This window comes from Silurus aristotelis, assembly GCF_946808225.1.
Source record: "Silurus aristotelis genome assembly, chromosome: 8".
NCBI classification, from domain to species: domain Eukaryota; kingdom Metazoa; phylum Chordata; class Actinopteri; order Siluriformes; family Siluridae; genus Silurus; species Silurus aristotelis.
The window spans coordinates 29,475,608-29,493,107 of NC_139581.1; the positions used below are offsets into that span (position 1 = coordinate 29,475,608).

Genomic DNA, 17,500 nt, shown 5'->3' on the forward strand with positions numbered 1-17,500 from the left:
TTTTGTTATCGACCTAGCAGATTTAAACAGCTGTTAGATTCCACAAACAGAGGGCCTCCACACTCATTAACGATATCCCTATAGTTAACCCCTCTCCCAAACCCTAACTATATATCTGTCCCATCCTTATCCCATACCCTAATCATATATCTAACTCTTTCCCAAACCCATTTTCTTGAACCCCTACTATATATCTAACCTTTTTGCAAACCCTATTTACTGAAACCCAACCACATATCTAACCCTTTCCCAAACCCTTTCTTAAACCCTAACCATATATCTAAACATTTCCCTTTCCCAAAAAATAAACCATATATCTATCCCCTTCCCAAAACAATTTCCCAAACCATAAACATTTATCTAAACCAATACGAAAACCCTAACAGATATACCTTTCCCAAACCCCTTTCCTGACACCTAACCATATATCTAACCCTTTCCCAAACCCAAATCATATATCTAAACATTTCCCTTTCCCAAACCCCAACCATATATCTAACCCTTTCCCTAACCCTTTTCCCGCACTGTACCGTATATCTAAACCTTTCCCAAAACCATTCCCCAAACCCCCTTTTTGTGCACCCTACCCATATATCTTAACCCTTTCCCAAACCCTATCCATATATCTAACCCTTTCCCGGACTCCAACTATATATTTAACTCTTTCCCAAACCCATTTCCCAAACTCAAACCATATCCATCCCTGTTCCTTACCCTATACCTAACGCTTTCCTGACCACTAACCCTATATCTACCCCTTTGTCTATCCCAATGCCCAATCCTTCCCCAAACCCTAACCATATATCTAGCCCTGCCCCTTTTCTAAGATTTAACCCTTTACTGAATCCTAACCATATATCTATTCCTATTTGTATAGTTACCTCTGTCTCAAACCCTTTCCCTAACTCTTTCCTAAACCCTAGCACTTTTCCTATCTCTAACACTTTCCCTATCCCTCATCCTTTCCTAAACCCTAACCCTATTCCTCACCCTAAAACTATTACTAATGGTATCCCGACCTACACCTACCCTAACCCAATCCCTAAATCTTAACCCACCACTATTCCTGTCAGAAGCTTTAGTGCGACCTACTATTGTATTTTATTCATCATGTACACAGTACTTCAAGGTCATGATATGATGGAACAGAGTTACCCCCATTTATCCACTTTCTTATCCCTTAACCACAAAGTATTATTGGAAGGTCCTGAGTTCAAATCTCAGCACCTCCAAAATGTCACTCCAGGGCCCTTGAGCAAGACCTTTATGGCTTTCAACTGCTCAGATATATAATTGAGATATTGCATGGTGATAATGATATCCTACACAGGGAGTATCATGGAGCCTGGAGCCTCACTCAGGGAACTCAGGGGCACAAGGCAAGTAACTACCCTAGGATATCCTTGACGGGGTGCCAAGAAAACACAGAGCACACTCACACTCACACTCACACACACACACACACACACACACTACGAACAACTCAGAAATTAACCTACAGCACTATTCTTTGGAAGCAACCAGAGTACTCCAGAAAAACAGAACCCCTGAACCAAACTCGCACACAAAGGAAAGAAAGAATACACTATATTAGTAAAAGTTTATAGACACCTGACCATAAGGTTGGTATGTGCTTCTTTTTGAACATCTAATTCCACATATATTCCCCTTATAATAACCTCCACTTCTCTGGGAAAGATGTTATAATAGATTTTGTGAAAATTTGTAAGATTTCATTTAACCACAAGGTTGAAGGGTAAACCACAAGGGGGAAGCGGTTGGAGATCTATAGCAGGAGCTCTTCCACTCCAACCAATGAAAATGAGATCTTCATAGAGCTGTTTTGTGCACAGGGGCATTGTCATGCTGGTACAGGTTTGGGTTTTCTAGTTCACGTAGGGAGAAATTTCATGCTACTGAATCCAAATACCAACAATTGATCTGTTTTTTGCACAAGGTGGTATCTAAAAGGTTAGAGTCTAGTTTTATAACCCACCAACAAAAGGCTGCATGCACAGTTACAGGGAGCACCGACCTTAATAAATCAGTGTGCCAAAAGACGTATCCTGTGTACATCGGGAGCTGTGCAACTGGTGCTGTTCTTAAAATGTGCGTTACCACATCTGCACTTTCAGCATGTACAGCAAGTTAGAACACTCTGTCACCAAACTCCCCTCACTTCCGCACCCACCCTACGTGGCAGATTTGGCTCCTGCGGACTTCGCCATCTTCCCAAAGATAAAGATCCGACTGAAAGGTCTCTCTTTGGACACCAATGCAGAGATCCAGCACGAATTGCAGGAGGCGCTTGACACACTTTAAAAAGAAGATTTCAGGACACATTCCAGAAGTGGCAGGAATGCAGGGGGTGCTGTATTGCTGTGCAAGGGGACTATTTTGAAGGTAACATTCGTTTGTATTTACTATATTTAAGATCTTCAAACAAATTTCCTATCATATTGTCTGCGCAACATAAAGAGGTCACTGTACAATTTTGTGAAATTTTGGGGTAACGGTTTGGGAAGACCCACATGTAGCTGTAATACTCTTGGCCATATCGCGTATCAGAGTCGACGTTTGGCTGACCGAGTTAAAGAAAAGCTAATGCACTAATGCAAATATATCTTTCAGTCAGATTGTGTTGTATTGCTACTTATTTTTACTGTTATCAGATAACGTAGAGAAATGTAGTACAATTTGATACGACACATTGTTTTTCTTAAAAAGTGGATCATTTTCAAAGTCAGATCACCTTTGCTTTATAAATCCACCCCATCCCTCCATCCCCCAATTACCCCATCTCTCCATCCCTGAGGTTGTCGTTATGTTCAGGCAAGCAATGCCACTTTATATATATATTTTTTTTTTCTATAATGAGCTGTTGGCTGTTTTTTTATTACCCATTTCCCTTTTCTCTGTTTCTCTCTCCTATCTATTTCTTCCCCCTGCGTTCTCCTCTCCACCCCCCCCCCACACACACACACACAAACACACACACTGCTCATCCATAATGCACAGAGGAACAAGAACTTTGATCTTCATGCTGACTCCCTCAGAGGCAACAGAGAAAGAAGAAATCCAGAAATAACAGCATGAAGCACAAAAGCGAGCAAGAAAAGGGGGGGGAAAAAAGTGTGTGTGTGTGTGTGTGTGTGTGTGTGTGTGTGTGTGTGTGTGTGTGTGTGTGTGGATATGGGCAGTGTGTAAGAGAAGAAGAAAGAGCAATAGGGAGCGAGAGAGAAAAGTGTTTCATGTTTCATATAGACTGAGAATGGAGACTGTTCTCTTCTTAATAGCTTGAGAGCCATTACGGTGTGTGTGTGTGTGTGGGGGGGGGGGGGGGTGTAGTGTGCGGCAGAGAAAGGAAGAAAAGGGGAACCAAGAAAGAAAAAGAAATAGACAGAGGAAAGGAAAGAAAGGATGAAAAAGTGTGTGGTGGGGGGGGGGAAGCAAAAAATGGAGAAAGCGGAGAAAGAAGAGAAGAAAGAGAGAGAGGAAGAGAGTGAAGAAAAATGAAATAGGGATAGAAAGAGAGAGAGAGATAGGACAGAGAGAAGGGGAGGAAGGGAAAGAGAATGAGGAGGGAGAGGGAAGGAAGGATAGAGGAAGTGAGAAAGAAGGAGACAGAATGAGAAAGGGAAAGAGAGAGGAAGAGAAATGGGGAGTGAGGGAAAAAAAGAGAGGGAGAGGGAGATGGAGAGAGAAAAAGAGAGTGGAGTGTGAGGAAGAGTGAGAGGGATTGGCGGAAAAGGGAGCAATAGAGGAAAAGAGAGAGGGGGAGAGTAAGAGAAAGAGGGAGGAAGAGAGAGGAAACAAGAAAGAAAGAGAGAAAGATGGAGAAAAGAGATAGGACAGGAGAAAAGGTAAAGGAAGAGTAAAGGAAAAGAAAAGGATGATAGAACTAAAGATTACCAGACACATGAGTCGATCTACAAGAATTATCACACACACACACACACACACACACACACACACACACACACACACACACACACACACGTGTGTATTGAAAACTCTATAATGATTTTCTTTTTTTTTTCCAGCTTGAATTTTGGTCTGTTTTTGAAGTCCACACCTAATATGATGTTTGTCCTCCAATCTGGGAATCTGTCCAAGTGTGTGTGTGTTTTATATCTCAGTTGGGACCAATATATCCACAAGAACAGGAATATCTGACGGTTTTGACCTTGTGGGGACATATAATGTGTGTTAATGAGGAAAATACTCCATAAGTTAATTTTGTGTGTGTGTGTGTGTGTGTGTGTGTGTGTGTGTGTGTGTGTGTGTGTGTGTGTGTGTGTATGTGTTTAGCAACATGCTGCATGACAATGCATTCCTGTACTGTTTTTTGTGCTGCAGCATGTGCGAGCTTTGTGTGTTAGTGTGTAAATGTGTGTGATGGCTAAGTCCAGATGGGTCCAGATGGCAATGTGTGTGTGTGCATATATGTGTGTGTACAAAGGTGCTGGAAAGACTCTAAAGCAAGCATGAATTGTGTCTCAAGAATCGCACCAGCGATACACTTCCTGACGTATGCGTCAAAGACGGCTTCAGAAGCAACTCAGGGGCAACTCAGGGCCCACTTGGGACAACGTGACCCTCAGATCCTGCCCCACGTCTATTCGCCTCATTACACCAGGCGGCTCATTGGTCCCCTTCAGTCCTCCTCTTTTTGATCCCCCCGGTCCCCTAATGCCAGACATGGAGCATAAGCATATGACATCACCAAAGTTGTTGAAAATGCGGTGGTCTTTGCAGGCAATCAAACACCAACCCCCTTCGAAAGAATTGCTTTCAGCCTTCACTATTCTGCATCTACCTCATGTCAAAAAAGATTTCATCAAAGCGTTGATTCACAAATCACATGCTGGCTCAGGGATGCCACTGCCAACAAAACTTCTGTGTGTGTGTGTGTGTGTGTGTGTGTGTGTGTGTGTGTGTGTGTGTGTGTGTGTGTGTGTGTGCTAAATGCAGCGCAGTGAACTGTTTTCCACAGGACCCTATTTTCTTTGGTAATGTCGCCATCATGTGGTCAAATAGAGTAAACAGCAGATTCCAAACAATATATTGCCTTCATCCTTATAAGCAGGTTTTTGGTAACAAAGGGTGAAATGAGGTGAAATGGGGTGTAAGAGAGTTGGGGGTATGTGTCCCAATAATGCATCAGTGTAAAGACAAGTACGTGTGTGAGTGTAAAAGGGAGGGAAAGAAAGAAAGAAAGAAAGAAAGAAAGAAAGAAAGAAAGAAAGAAAGAAAGAGTATAAAAAAATGTGTGAGAGAGAGTGTATTAGAGTTTGTATATGTGTGTGTGTGTCAAAGAGTCTGTTTGAAGGAAAAGGAAATGAATGTGTGTGTGTGTGTGTGTGTGTGTGTGTGTGTGTGTGTGTGTGTGTGTGTGTGTGTTAAAAATAATATCCATGAAAGCGTGTGTCTTTGTGTGTATGAGTATATTTGAAAGAAAAGGAAATGAATGTGTGTGTGAGTGAAATATTATACATGTAGAAGTGTGTGTGTGTGTGTGTGTGTGTGTGTTAGTTACAATTCCACCATGACTTGAATCAATGAACTAATTACTCTGCACTAATTGCTGTAAGTGTGTGATTAACTCCCTGATTAATGGAGGCCGAAATCAATCAGTGCTGAAATCAGCAGCGGAACATTCCAGAGCCAGACATGAAGAGTCAGGACTCAGTTCAGTACCTGAGAGAGTACAAAAGACCTCAGGAGGAAACCCATAGGCTCAGAACGAATTCTACCCAGATCATGTCCTTAATATTAAAACCCGCAAAGCACCTCAGAAAGGATCATCGCTCGGTCCAGGAGCTCCAGGAGGAATCTAAATAACCAGTTGTAGAGCCTCAGAACAACAAGAACACACCTTAAAACAGGAAGATCTGAATTTATTTGCGACATGTCCGTAATTAATTATGATGGGTTCTAAATGTTATACATTTTTGCACAGTACAGATCTAATACCTTCAGGGATCAATCCAAACACCTTAGAAAGAGTCTAAAGAAGCTCCTCAAATCTGGAACAGAGTAAGAAAGATTTTCAGAAGATTAAGAGATAATATTAAAAAAACCTAAATAATCTAATAAATATTGTGCAGGGTCCTGTCAGTTTCCTCCAGTTGATTCGAGAACTTTATGCGATCAAATTTACTCAGTCTTGCTAATTTGCTCATTTCTGTTTTGGCATAACATTTTCCAGAGGAGGACACTAGCAATCCAACGTTATTTGAACATTATTGAAATTATGATACTGAGAAACACTACCGCAGGTGTCCACATGGGGGAGGTGTTGCTGCATTTTCGACGGTGTAAAACAATGAAACAGCCCAACAATGTAAAATATTTTAATGCTTTTTTTTCTCCCGGTATTCCAAACTTTTTTATTAGAACAAGGGGTGCTTTTTCCCCAGTCAAAAGAATTACAGACATAAAGTACTTAAAAAAATATATTTACATCAATTCAGATCAGGTCAAAATGACCTGAAAAGAGTTTTTTCCATTTTGAGTGACCTTCACTTTTTCCCACACCAGCCAGGAAGGCTCTCTGGTGATCATTTAAAAACATCAAATGATCACATCAACAGCTTTTCAGAACCGCATTTAATAGGGAACTATATGTATGGACTATAAAGAGCTTCGTTTGGAAAAATTAAATTAAAATTGGATTATGAAACGATCATGTGATCACTAAATGACCCTCCTCGCAATCTGTTCAGGGATTTTTTTTTTTTTTATCCAAGACGGATGTATAAACTTACAGTATGTCTGCAATAATCCATCCATCCATCCATCTTCTCCCGCTTATCCGATGCCGGGTCGCGGGGGCAGCAGTCTAAGCAAAGATGCCCAGACTTCCCTCTCCCTAGACACTTCTTCCAGCTCTTCCGGGGGGACACCAAGGCGTTCCCAGGCCAGCCGGGAGACATAGTCTCTCCAGCGTGTCCTAGGTCTTCCCCGGGGTCTCCTCCCAGTGGGACGCGCCCGGAACACCTTCCCAGGAAGGCGTCCAGGAGGCATCCGGAACAGATGCCCGAGCCACCTCAGCTGACCCCTCTCGATGTGGAGGAGCAGCGGATCTACTCCGAGCTCCTCCCGAGTGACTAAGCTTCTCACCCTATCTCTAAGGGATCGCCCAGCCACCCTGCGGAGGAAGCACATTTCGGCCGCCTGTATCCGGGATCTTGTCCTTTCGGTCATGACCCAGAGCTCATGACCATAGGTGAGAGTAGGAACGTAGATTGACCGGTAAATCGAAAGTTTCGCCTTGCGGCTCAGCTCCTTCTTCACCACGACAGACCGGTACATCGACCGCATTACTGCAGAAGCTGCACCGATCCGTCTGTCAATCTCCCGTTCCACCCTTCCCTCACTCGTGAACAAAACCCCAAGATACTTAAACTCCTCCACTTGCGGCAGGAACTCCCCACCAACCTGAAGTGGGCAAGCCACCCTTTTCCGACTGAGGACCATGGCCTCGGATTTGGAGGTGCTGATTCTCATCCCAGCCGCTTCACACTCGGCTGCAAACCGTCCCAGTGCATGCTGAAGGTCCTGGTCTGATGAAGCCAACACGACAACATCATCTGCAAAGAGCAAAGACGAAATCGTGTCGTCACCAAACCGGACACCCTCCGACCCCTGGCTGCGCCTAGAAATTCTGTCCATAAAAATTATGAACAGAACCGGTGACAAAGGGCAGCCCTGCCGGAGTCCAACATGCACCGGGAACAAGTCTGACTTACTGCCGGCAATGCGAACCAAGCTCCTGCTTCGGTCATACAGGGACCGGACAGCCCTTAGTAAAGGGCCCCCGACCCCATACTCCCGGAGCACCCTCCACAGGCCGCCCCGAGGGACACAGTCGAATGCCTTTTCCAAATCCACAAAGCACATGTGGACTGGTTGGGCAAACTCCCATGAACCCTGCAGCACCCTGTAGAGGGTATAGAGCTGGTCCAGTGTTCCACGGCCTGGACGAAAACCACATTGTTCCTCCTGAATCCGAGGTTCTACTATCGGCCGTATTCTCCTCTCCAGTACCCTGGCATAGACTTTCCCAGGTAGGCTGAGAAGTGTGATCCCCCTATAGTTGGAACACACCCTCCGGTCCCCCTTCTTAAAAAGAGGGACCACCACCCCGGTCTGCCATTCCAGAGGCACTGTCCCCGACCGCCACGCGATGCTGCAGAGGCGTGTCAGCCAAGACAGCCCCACAACATCCAGAGACTTGAGGTACTCAGGGCGGATCTCATCCACCCCCGGTGCCCTGCCACCGAGGAGTTTCTTTACTACCTCGGTGACTTCAGCTTGGGTGATGGACGAGTCCGCCTCTGAGCCCTCAGCCTCTGCTTCCTCAATGGAAGACGTGACGGCGGGATTGAGGAGATCCTCGAAGTATTCCTTCCACCGTCCAACGACATCCCCAGTTGAGGTCAACAGCTCCCCACCTCTACTGTAAACAGCATTGGTGGGGCACTGCTTTCCCCTCCTGAGGCGCCGGACGGTTTGCCAGAATCTCTTCGAGGCCAGCCGATAGTCCTTCTCCATGGCCTCACCGAGCTCCTCCCAGGCCCGAGTTTTTGCCTCGATAACCACCCGGGCTGCAGTTCGCTTGGCCTGCCGGTACCCGTCAGCTGCCTCAGGAGTCCCACAAGCCAACCAGGCCAGGTAGGACTCCTTCTTCAGCTTGACGGCATCCCTTACTTCCGGTTTCCACCACCGGGTTCGGGGATTGCCGCCTCGACAGGCACCGGAGACCTTACTGCCACAGCTCCGAGCGGCCGCTTCGACAATGGAGGTGGAGAACATGGTCCACTCGGACTCAATATCTCCGGCCTCCCTCGGGATCTGGTCAAAGCTCTGCCGGAGGTGGGAGTTGAAGATCTCTCTGACAGGAGGCTCGGCCAAACGTTCCCAGCAGACCCTCACAGTACGCTTGGGTCTGCCGAGTCTGTCCAGCTTCCTCCCCCGCCATCGGATCCAACTCACCACCAGGTGGTGATCAGTTGACAGCTCCGCCCCTCTCTTTACCCGAGTGTCCAAGACATACGGCCGCAGGTCAGATGAAACGACCACAAAGTCGATCATCGACCTGCGGCCTCGGGTGTCCTGGTGCCATGTGTACTGATGGACACCCTTATGCTTGAACATGGTGTTCGTTATGGACAAACTGTAACTAGCACAGAAGTCCAATAACTGAACACCGCTCGGGTTCAGATCAGGGGGGCCGTTCCTCCCAATCACGCCCCTCCAGGTGTCACTGTCGCTGCCCACGTGTGCATTGAAGTCTCCTAGTAGAACGACGGAGTCCCCAGTCGGAGCACTGTCCAGCACCCCTCCCAGAGACCCCAAGAAGGCCGGGTACTCTATACTGCCGTTTGGCCCGTAGGCACACACGACAGTGAGAGACCTATCCCCGACCCGTAGGCGCAGGGAAACGACCCTCTCGTTCACCGGGGTAAACTCCAACACATGGCGGCTGAGCTGGGGGGCTATAAGCAAACCCACACCAGCCCGACGCCTTTCACCATGGGCAGCTCCAGAGTTGTAAAGAGTCCATCCTCTCTCGAGGAGTGTGGTTCCAGAGCCCAGGCCGTGCGTAGAGGTGATCCCGACTATCTCTAGTCGGAACCTCTCAACCTCACGCACAATCTCAGGCTCCTTCCCCGCCAGCGAGGTGACATTCCACGTCCCTAGAGCTAGCTTCCGTGTCCAGGGATCGGGTTGTCGAGGCCTCCACCTTCGACTGCTGCCCGATCCTCTTAGCACCGGCCCCTTACGGTCCCTCCTGCAGGTGGTGAGCCCACTGGAAGGCGGCCCCACGTCGCTCCTTCGGGCTGAGCCCGGCCGGACCCTGTGGGGGAAGGCCCGGCCACCAGGCGCTCGCATACGAGCCCCAACCCCGGGCCTGGCTCCAGGGTGGGGCCCCGGCTGCGCCATACCGGGCGACGTCACGGTCCCTGATGTAGTATCTCTCATAAGGGGTTTTGAACCGCTCTTAGTCTGACCCGTCGCCCAGGACCTGTTTGCCTTGGGAGACCCTACCAGGGGCATATAGCCCCGGACAACATAGCTCCTAGGGTCATTCGAGTACTCAAACCCCTCCACCACGTTAAGGTGGCAGTTCAAGGAGAGGTGTCTGCAATAATCTCTGACAAAATGTTTCTCACCAGCAGATGTTTAGACTTCACCAGCACCAGGATTTTCAAACTAAGATAATGTCGAGGTCATGGGCGAATAACCACAGTGTACAGACAAACACTCACATTCAGTTGTGGATCAAGTGTTTTTTTATTATCCCCATGTGCAAATCTACTGACAAAGTGGAAGTTCAAACAATTTGGAAAGTTTAACCTGAAAAAAGACAATTGATTCTGACACAAAACAGATAGTAATAAAATAAACAACATGATGTGGACCAAAGTAGTGGGACGCCCGAGTTTTCCAGCCATATAAGCTTCTTCCCCTAAACTGCTATTGTATAAGATACAAGAAAATTATTTTCCATTCACTTTAACTAGAAGACCCAAACCTGCTCCATCATGACAATAGCCCTGTTTACAAAGCCAGCTCCATGAGTGGAAGGGGTTAGAGTGGAAGATCTCCTGCTAAAGAGCCCCTAACCTATTGAACACCTTTTGGGATGTATGTAAATGCAGACTAAAACTCAGGCCTCCTCGTCTCACCTCCATCAGTACCTGACTTTACTATCACCCTTGGGGCTAAATGAAATCCCACACATCTCCACAAAATCTAGTGGGACATCTTCCCAAAATATTGGAGATTTTGATAACAGGAAATCGGGGACTAAATGTGAAATTGGAGCACATTGCAATCTTATGGTCAGGTTGGCTATAAGAAAAACCTTTGGCCATAGATTGTATAAATTAAAGCAACAAATTTACATTCAAAATACAGAACCAGCATGTTCTGAGAAACACCATAATTTTGTGATAGAATTTCATATTTAAAAGTTTAAAGTTCAAGTTTGATTTATTTATTTATTTATTTATTTTACCAACGGTACTTACCAACATTGTACTTTAGCAATAAAATAAATATTCTGCTTAACTTACCTAGACAGACAATGAGGTGGATGGAAAGGTTCAATATTGTTTTGCAACAAAACTGTGCATTTTTTCACTAAAGTCCAAATGTAACAAAATTCTGTAGCTACAAGTTTCTATATAATGAGCTGGTAGAACAAAACGTACCAAATTATAAGCTTAGTTCTTTTTTTATTTCTCCAGATAGAGAATAAAACAGGTAGAAAATTTAAATTTTGCAATAAACTTTGCATTTTATTAGGTGACAAAGTGTAGTAGAAATTTTAGTATCTATTTAATCTACCAGTTCGTTATAAACTAAAAATGAAAGCTTCAGAATTTTGCAGACCAAGCAACATTTTTAAAGTTGAACTATTTTTGCTAGCTTTGCTAAACTTGCATTTTCTGCACAGTGTTATCCCAAAATCCAAGTTGTCTATCTTTCTTATTCTTTGTCTACTAAAATCAAGCAAACAAACAAAACATGTCCTACCTCAGCTCTACTCAAAAAAGCATGTTCAGTATCCAAATGTCATTTCTTAACTTGAGCACCAGTAACGTAACTGACAAAGTATATCATTTACTGTAGCATCAAAGCTAAATAAGCACTGAAATCATTACATAAAGATATAAATTAATGTTCTAACTAATAAATACAAATCAGAAATCTCAGGTCTTATAGCTCTTAATAAGAAACAGTATTTGTCGTATTCAAGTAAATATATAAGTGAAATGGAAAAAAAAGGCTAATAAAGGCAACACAGAGAAGTCAGTTTTTCTCTAAAGGTGACATTTGTGCAACACACAAGCATGTTACTGACAAACAAATAAATAGGAAACTGAGGAAAATGATCACACAATCAGTTTGGAAATGAAAACCATTTGAACAACAACAACAAAAAAACTACATTTTACATTTTTAGAAACAACGTGTGAATCAAATATGGTGAACTGAACCTAAAAAGCGAAAACTTTCTAGCCATGTATGCTAACAGACTTCTCTGCAATTTTGTTTCGCTAATCAGAACGGTTATTGCAAAGGACCATACGTGTGTCTTTGGAAAAACCATGAAACACTTGGTGTTTCCATACTTTTCACAGGCGTTCAGCATTTGAATTACAATATCAGCATTTGATTATAATATTTAGATTCCAAATATTCAGATACATTGAATCATATATATAATACATATTCTCATTCGGAAGGATGTACAACCCGTATTTCCCATCTCACAGTAAAAATTACGTTATTACTTATAGGATTTGGAAACAAAATGCATTTAGAATTAGGGCCAGTTTTCATCAGCATAATTGGTGTCCAAATACTTTTATCCGAATTTTTAAATAATAATAATAATAATAAGTTATTTTTAGCCTGGAGTGCTTAGCTTTCTGAAAATTTTACAAATATTACCCCTGGCTAACTACTTAGCTACGATTCTACGGCCCAAGCCGGATCCAGCAAAGCTAATTGGTAAAACATAAATAGGAATCAACAACTGATCCATTTTGTGAAATTAGCATTCAAACTTCATTTGAATTTAATGTATTTCCGACCTTCGAACACATTCTTATCATATCTTCTCCACAACAAAGAGGTCACTGATGTGTGCAGCAGCACAGGCTAAGGCACTTGTGGCATCATTCGCTGTTCAACGTCACATCATTCGGTCTTTATGATTTGAATTGCTTAGCACTACCTTTAACATATTAAATATTATCTTTGGATAATGTAGGCGCGTCAGCTGCTTGCACATTATTGGATTGTGATTTGCTGGTGTCTCTAAAAGAATCTGTCCTGCTTTGTGGAGCCAAGCCACTCTTTGTAGCATCAGAAATGCTGCTGCTGTTTTTCTTAGCGGTTATGATGTGTTTAGGGGTGTTTTGGACCGTTGACATTTTAGCAGCAAGGCCAGGGAACTGTTTACCATACAAAGCCCTGGTGTACTGTAGTTCTGGTGTGACGAGCCTCTGACAAAGACAGTGTGTGTCGTTGTCCAGTCCTGGGCGGATGTTATACCCCTGGATAATCGCTTGGCCATACTGGAATGGCTTCAAGGACAAATCATGTACCTCTCCTGGATCTACAGCTTTGCCTCCTAAAAGGCAGGTTTCCTCCAAGACCACCCTTCTGGCTCGAAGAAGCTCCACTTCTTGTTGAAGCTTAGCCCGCCCTAGCGATGTGTCTATCCGCTTCCAGAAGCTAGAGTTAAAATGTTGGTACAGCCGCCAATCCAACGAGCTCCACTGCGTCACCTTTTCGATCATTTCTGCACTCAACGACTTGCGCGATTTCTCGCTTCGGCTGTTCAAACGGAATGACAAGACGTCTTCCAGCGTCCAGCAGAGGGCATGTCGGAGCAACACCATAGACTCGTCAAAGTATTCAGAGATCAGGACCAGGTGGAATTCGCTTTCTATCGCTGCAATGATCGCTAAGCCTCGTTCATCCAGTTCGGCTGCGCTCGACACTGCAGAGTTGTTGAAGCCGAAGTCGAAGGAAAGGATGTTCCGAGCGTAGTGGTTATTACGCAAAGTACCATTGTAGGAACGCCCATTGTCGAGCAGGAAGTCCTCAAGGGTCCCAAAGCCATGGAACGCCGGGATTGACTTGTAGTATGTGAACAGGGACTCCATCATGGACACTGGATTACGCATGATGGAGAAATAAAACGTGTCCTTGGGCATGACCTTTCTCACCTGAGAGACACATATTTATACATTTAATATATGACACATAATTCATTACTAATATTTATGGTTATCCCTCACTGAGGTATAATGGGGGATTTGGGGGCACATGTATGTCTTCTGTGTCCCGACAAGCACCAAAGATGTCCTGAACATAGGCTGGACTCAACCTAACCTAAGTTTGTGGTGTGAAAAATCTTTAACCCATCACTGAACGTTCCATGAATAACCCTGCTTTCTCTCCTGTATTGTCAGCTAAAGATTATATCTAGGCTCGACCCCCTAAAGGCAGTTTCATGTTGATTTTATCTTATCTATACAACTGAGCAGTTGTATAGATGTTGTCCAAGGGCCCAGCACTTTTGTGGTGCTGAAATCCAACATCTTAACCACTTTCCAAACACAAAATCCTTCTGCTTGGTGGCCATCTTGGAGATTTTGCCAAGCAGTACTTTTCCATTGAATTATAAAACATTCTTCTTCTTTCGGCTGCTCCCATTAGGGGTCGCCACAGCGGATCATCTGTCTCTATACCACCCTGTCCTCTACATCTGCCTCTTTCACACCAACTACCTGCATGTCTTCCCTCACCACATCCATAAACCTCCTCCTTGGCCTTCCTCTTTTCCTCCTTCCTGGTGGCTCCATCCTCAGCATTCTTCTACCAATATAACTCATGTCCCTCCTCTGCACATGTCCAAACCATCTCAATCTCGCCTCCCTCACCTTGTCACCAAAACATCCTACATGGGCTGTCCCTCTAATAAACTCATTTGTAAAACTTTTTTTTAATTATATACTGTACTGTTTGTCATTTAAGCAGTGGGGTGGAGCTACTCAAGATTCCCCTGGCTAATATTAGCTAGCTTGCTATTCATAACCTGTTAAGTTGCACATGTAGTCCCTGTGCGACTCTACGCTCAAAAACTAATGACTTTTTATGTATTGTTTTCCAGTTCAACCCAGTTCAGGCTTGATAATTAGCTCATGGGTTAAATAAAAAAAAAAGACAAAATCAGTTAAAAACCCCCACTTTAAAAATGTAATTAGCCCATTTTCACACATAAGCATCAACATTTTCTTACCTCAGGCCCTCGGAAGCGCATGTGATTGCACATGATGTGGAACTTGGTCACTTGGTGAGTCCTCACGCCCTCGACAAAGTGCGGCATGAAGAAGTGCGGGTAGAAGAGCTGGCTGTGCATGTTCACGGGCAGCGCGAACGTCAAATTGTGCGTGTCGCCATAACGATACAGGATGTTGAGGATGGTGCTGCTGGCCGTCTTGTGCGTTTTCAGGAAGACAATATGGCTCTTGGGTTGACATGTGCCGTTTCGGATGCTAGCTCCAAGGCCAGATGTCTGTTTTCTGTCGTGTCTCTGACCAGAAAATCGAGATTTGGGAAACCGTTTCGGAAGAAGGTCCTGCGATAAAATTTGGGTTGGGGATTGTTTCGAGACTTCTTGGTCAACCAACGATTCTCCGTTCGGGTCATGTGATGTGTCTGCTTTACTCGCCATCAGACTTGGGGTTACGATCGTCCTGGATGTGCTGCTAAAACGTTGATCTGGGGTTTTGTCCAACTCTTTGCTTGCAGGACCTGAAACCTGATTCGGTCCGTTATCTTTTCTGTGGCTCCACTGGAAACTGTGGAAAGTCACTTGGTTTAAATTAAAGTTCTCCAACATAGACTGAGAATCTCCCTGCTCAATGATCGGATGGTGGTCAGATGGTTTGGTCTTGTGTTTCCTGAGGGAACAGAAGACCCTGTTAGAACGTAGAGGATATCTGAAAAGTTTTTGAAGCAATATTTTGAGAATCTGTGCTGAATCGTGAATCGTTTTTGGTTTATTGAAATATAGGAATAAAACTCACCGAGACTGGCGAACTGCACTGAGTAACTGCAGCGCCACACACAGGACAGTCAGAAACATCAAAACATGCCATATAAACCTCAGGTGACTGCACAACACTGTTCTTATACACCTAAAACACACACACACACACACACACACAGATTGGGTGTAATACACACTTTTTGATTAGAAAGAAAAAAAAAAAAGTATGGAAAGACAAAATCAAACGAAAGAAGAAAAATGAAAGAAAGAAATAAAGGTTGCAAAATCTTTTAATCATCTTTTAGAAAAAAAAGACAGAATAAGATAACTAAAGAAAGTATGGGGGGGGCAAACTGATGAAAAAAATAAGAGAAAAAATGGAGGAAAAATTAAAAAGAAAGAAAGAAAGAAAGAAAGAAATCACAACATTATTTCAAAAAGTGAAAAAAAAAAGATAGAAAGTATAAAAGAAAAAAAAAAGATGAGGAAAAAAACAAAAAAAAAGGTCTGGGGGAATACAAAAATATAAAAGGGAATAAGAGAAAGAAAAGAAAGAAGGAAAAACTATTAAATTAAGAATTAAAGAAATAATGAGCAATCAAACAATTATAAAGAAAGAAAAACATCTGAAAGAAGGATAGAAACGAAAAAAAGAAGAAAGGGACAAAAGAAATAAAATATTTAAATGGAAGTAAATAAAAAATTAAAGAAAGGAGGAGTAAGGAAAGAAAAAAAGAAAGAAAGAAAGAAAAAAAAACATGACAAAGGAAGAAACAACAGAATGGAATGAAATGACTAGGCGGAAGAAAACAAGGAAAGACAGAGAAAGCATAAATGAAATGATAGAAGAGCACGAAAGAGGGGGACAACAAAGAGAAAAAAAAACAAACAAACAAAAAAAAGAGAAAAGAAAGATTACAGCTGAGTTTATGCAGATCTGCAGTTTTCATGCGTCACTTGAAATATTTATTTTATTATTTATAATTTATTTTTTTTTACACAAAGCACGATTACCTCAGTACCGACCCACCACACACACACACACATGCGCACACACGCACACACACACACACACACACAGTGCTGCTGATTCAGCTGGTTTTGGAAGCTCTTTCTGTCTCTCTGTCGAAAACGGCAAATGCTTCCTAATCGACTGCAAATAAACTTCTAAGCAGCTGAAATCTTGTGCCTTGGAATGCGTGTAGAAGCGATAACGATTTCCTCCTCGCATGTGCACGTTCGAGACTTCGCACACGTGACAATCATAAACGCAGAGGATACAGCTGCATAAAAATAAAAAAAATAAAAAATAAAAAGACATTTCAGCAGTGTACATTAGAGAAGTCCATGACTTTTAATTACGCTTTATGGCACCTGACCGTAAGATCCACGTGCTTCTTTTTTAAATATGGCATTCCATATTTAGTCTTTATTTGCAAAGTTTCCCATATGAAAGAAAAGACAAAATCAAATAATTGTTAAAAAAATTGAAAAAAAAACATATGAAAGAAATAATGATAGAAACGAATAAGGAGATAAATTAAATAAAGAAAATATGTAAGAAAAAGATGACAAATGGGTAGAAAAATAAAAGGGAAAAGAAAAATAAAAGAGAAGAAAATGTGATTCAATAAAAAAAAATTGATGAAAGAGCACAAAAAAAAGTCAACAAAGAACAGGAAAAAAAGTACTTTTTTTTTAAATTGAGATAAATAAAATAAAAATAAAAATTAATAAATAAAATACAATTAATTAATAATATATGTGAGGGGGGGGAAAGCTGAAAAGAAAATCCTCTCTAACAGGCGTCTGGACATGGAGGGACGCCCAAATAGTTTCTCGCCATCCCTTAGGAACCTCGCCTGATACGCCAGATGTTCAGGGTTTCATCAGGGTTCCTTCGTTGGTGTTCCC

The 17,500-nt window shown here is 43.2% G+C and overlaps 1 protein-coding gene across 1 annotated transcript in view; it reads right to left on the reverse strand.

The window, feature by feature from the left end:
• Window positions 1–10,283: 10,283 nt before the first annotated feature.
• Window positions 10,284–17,500, reverse strand: part of gal3st2 (galactose-3-O-sulfotransferase 2) — a 13,680-nt gene continuing 6,463 nt past the window's right edge. The window contains exons 2-4 of the mRNA XM_083549187.1: window positions 15,624–15,734; window positions 14,834–15,497; window positions 10,284–13,757 (exon numbers count right to left, since the gene is read on the reverse strand). Of these exons, the coding sequence (XP_083405313.1) occupies window positions 12,768–13,757; window positions 14,834–15,497; window positions 15,624–15,734 (1,765 nt within the window). The 3' untranslated portion in view covers window positions 10,284–12,767. The remainder of the gene's footprint in view (window positions 13,758–14,833; window positions 15,498–15,623; window positions 15,735–17,500) is intronic.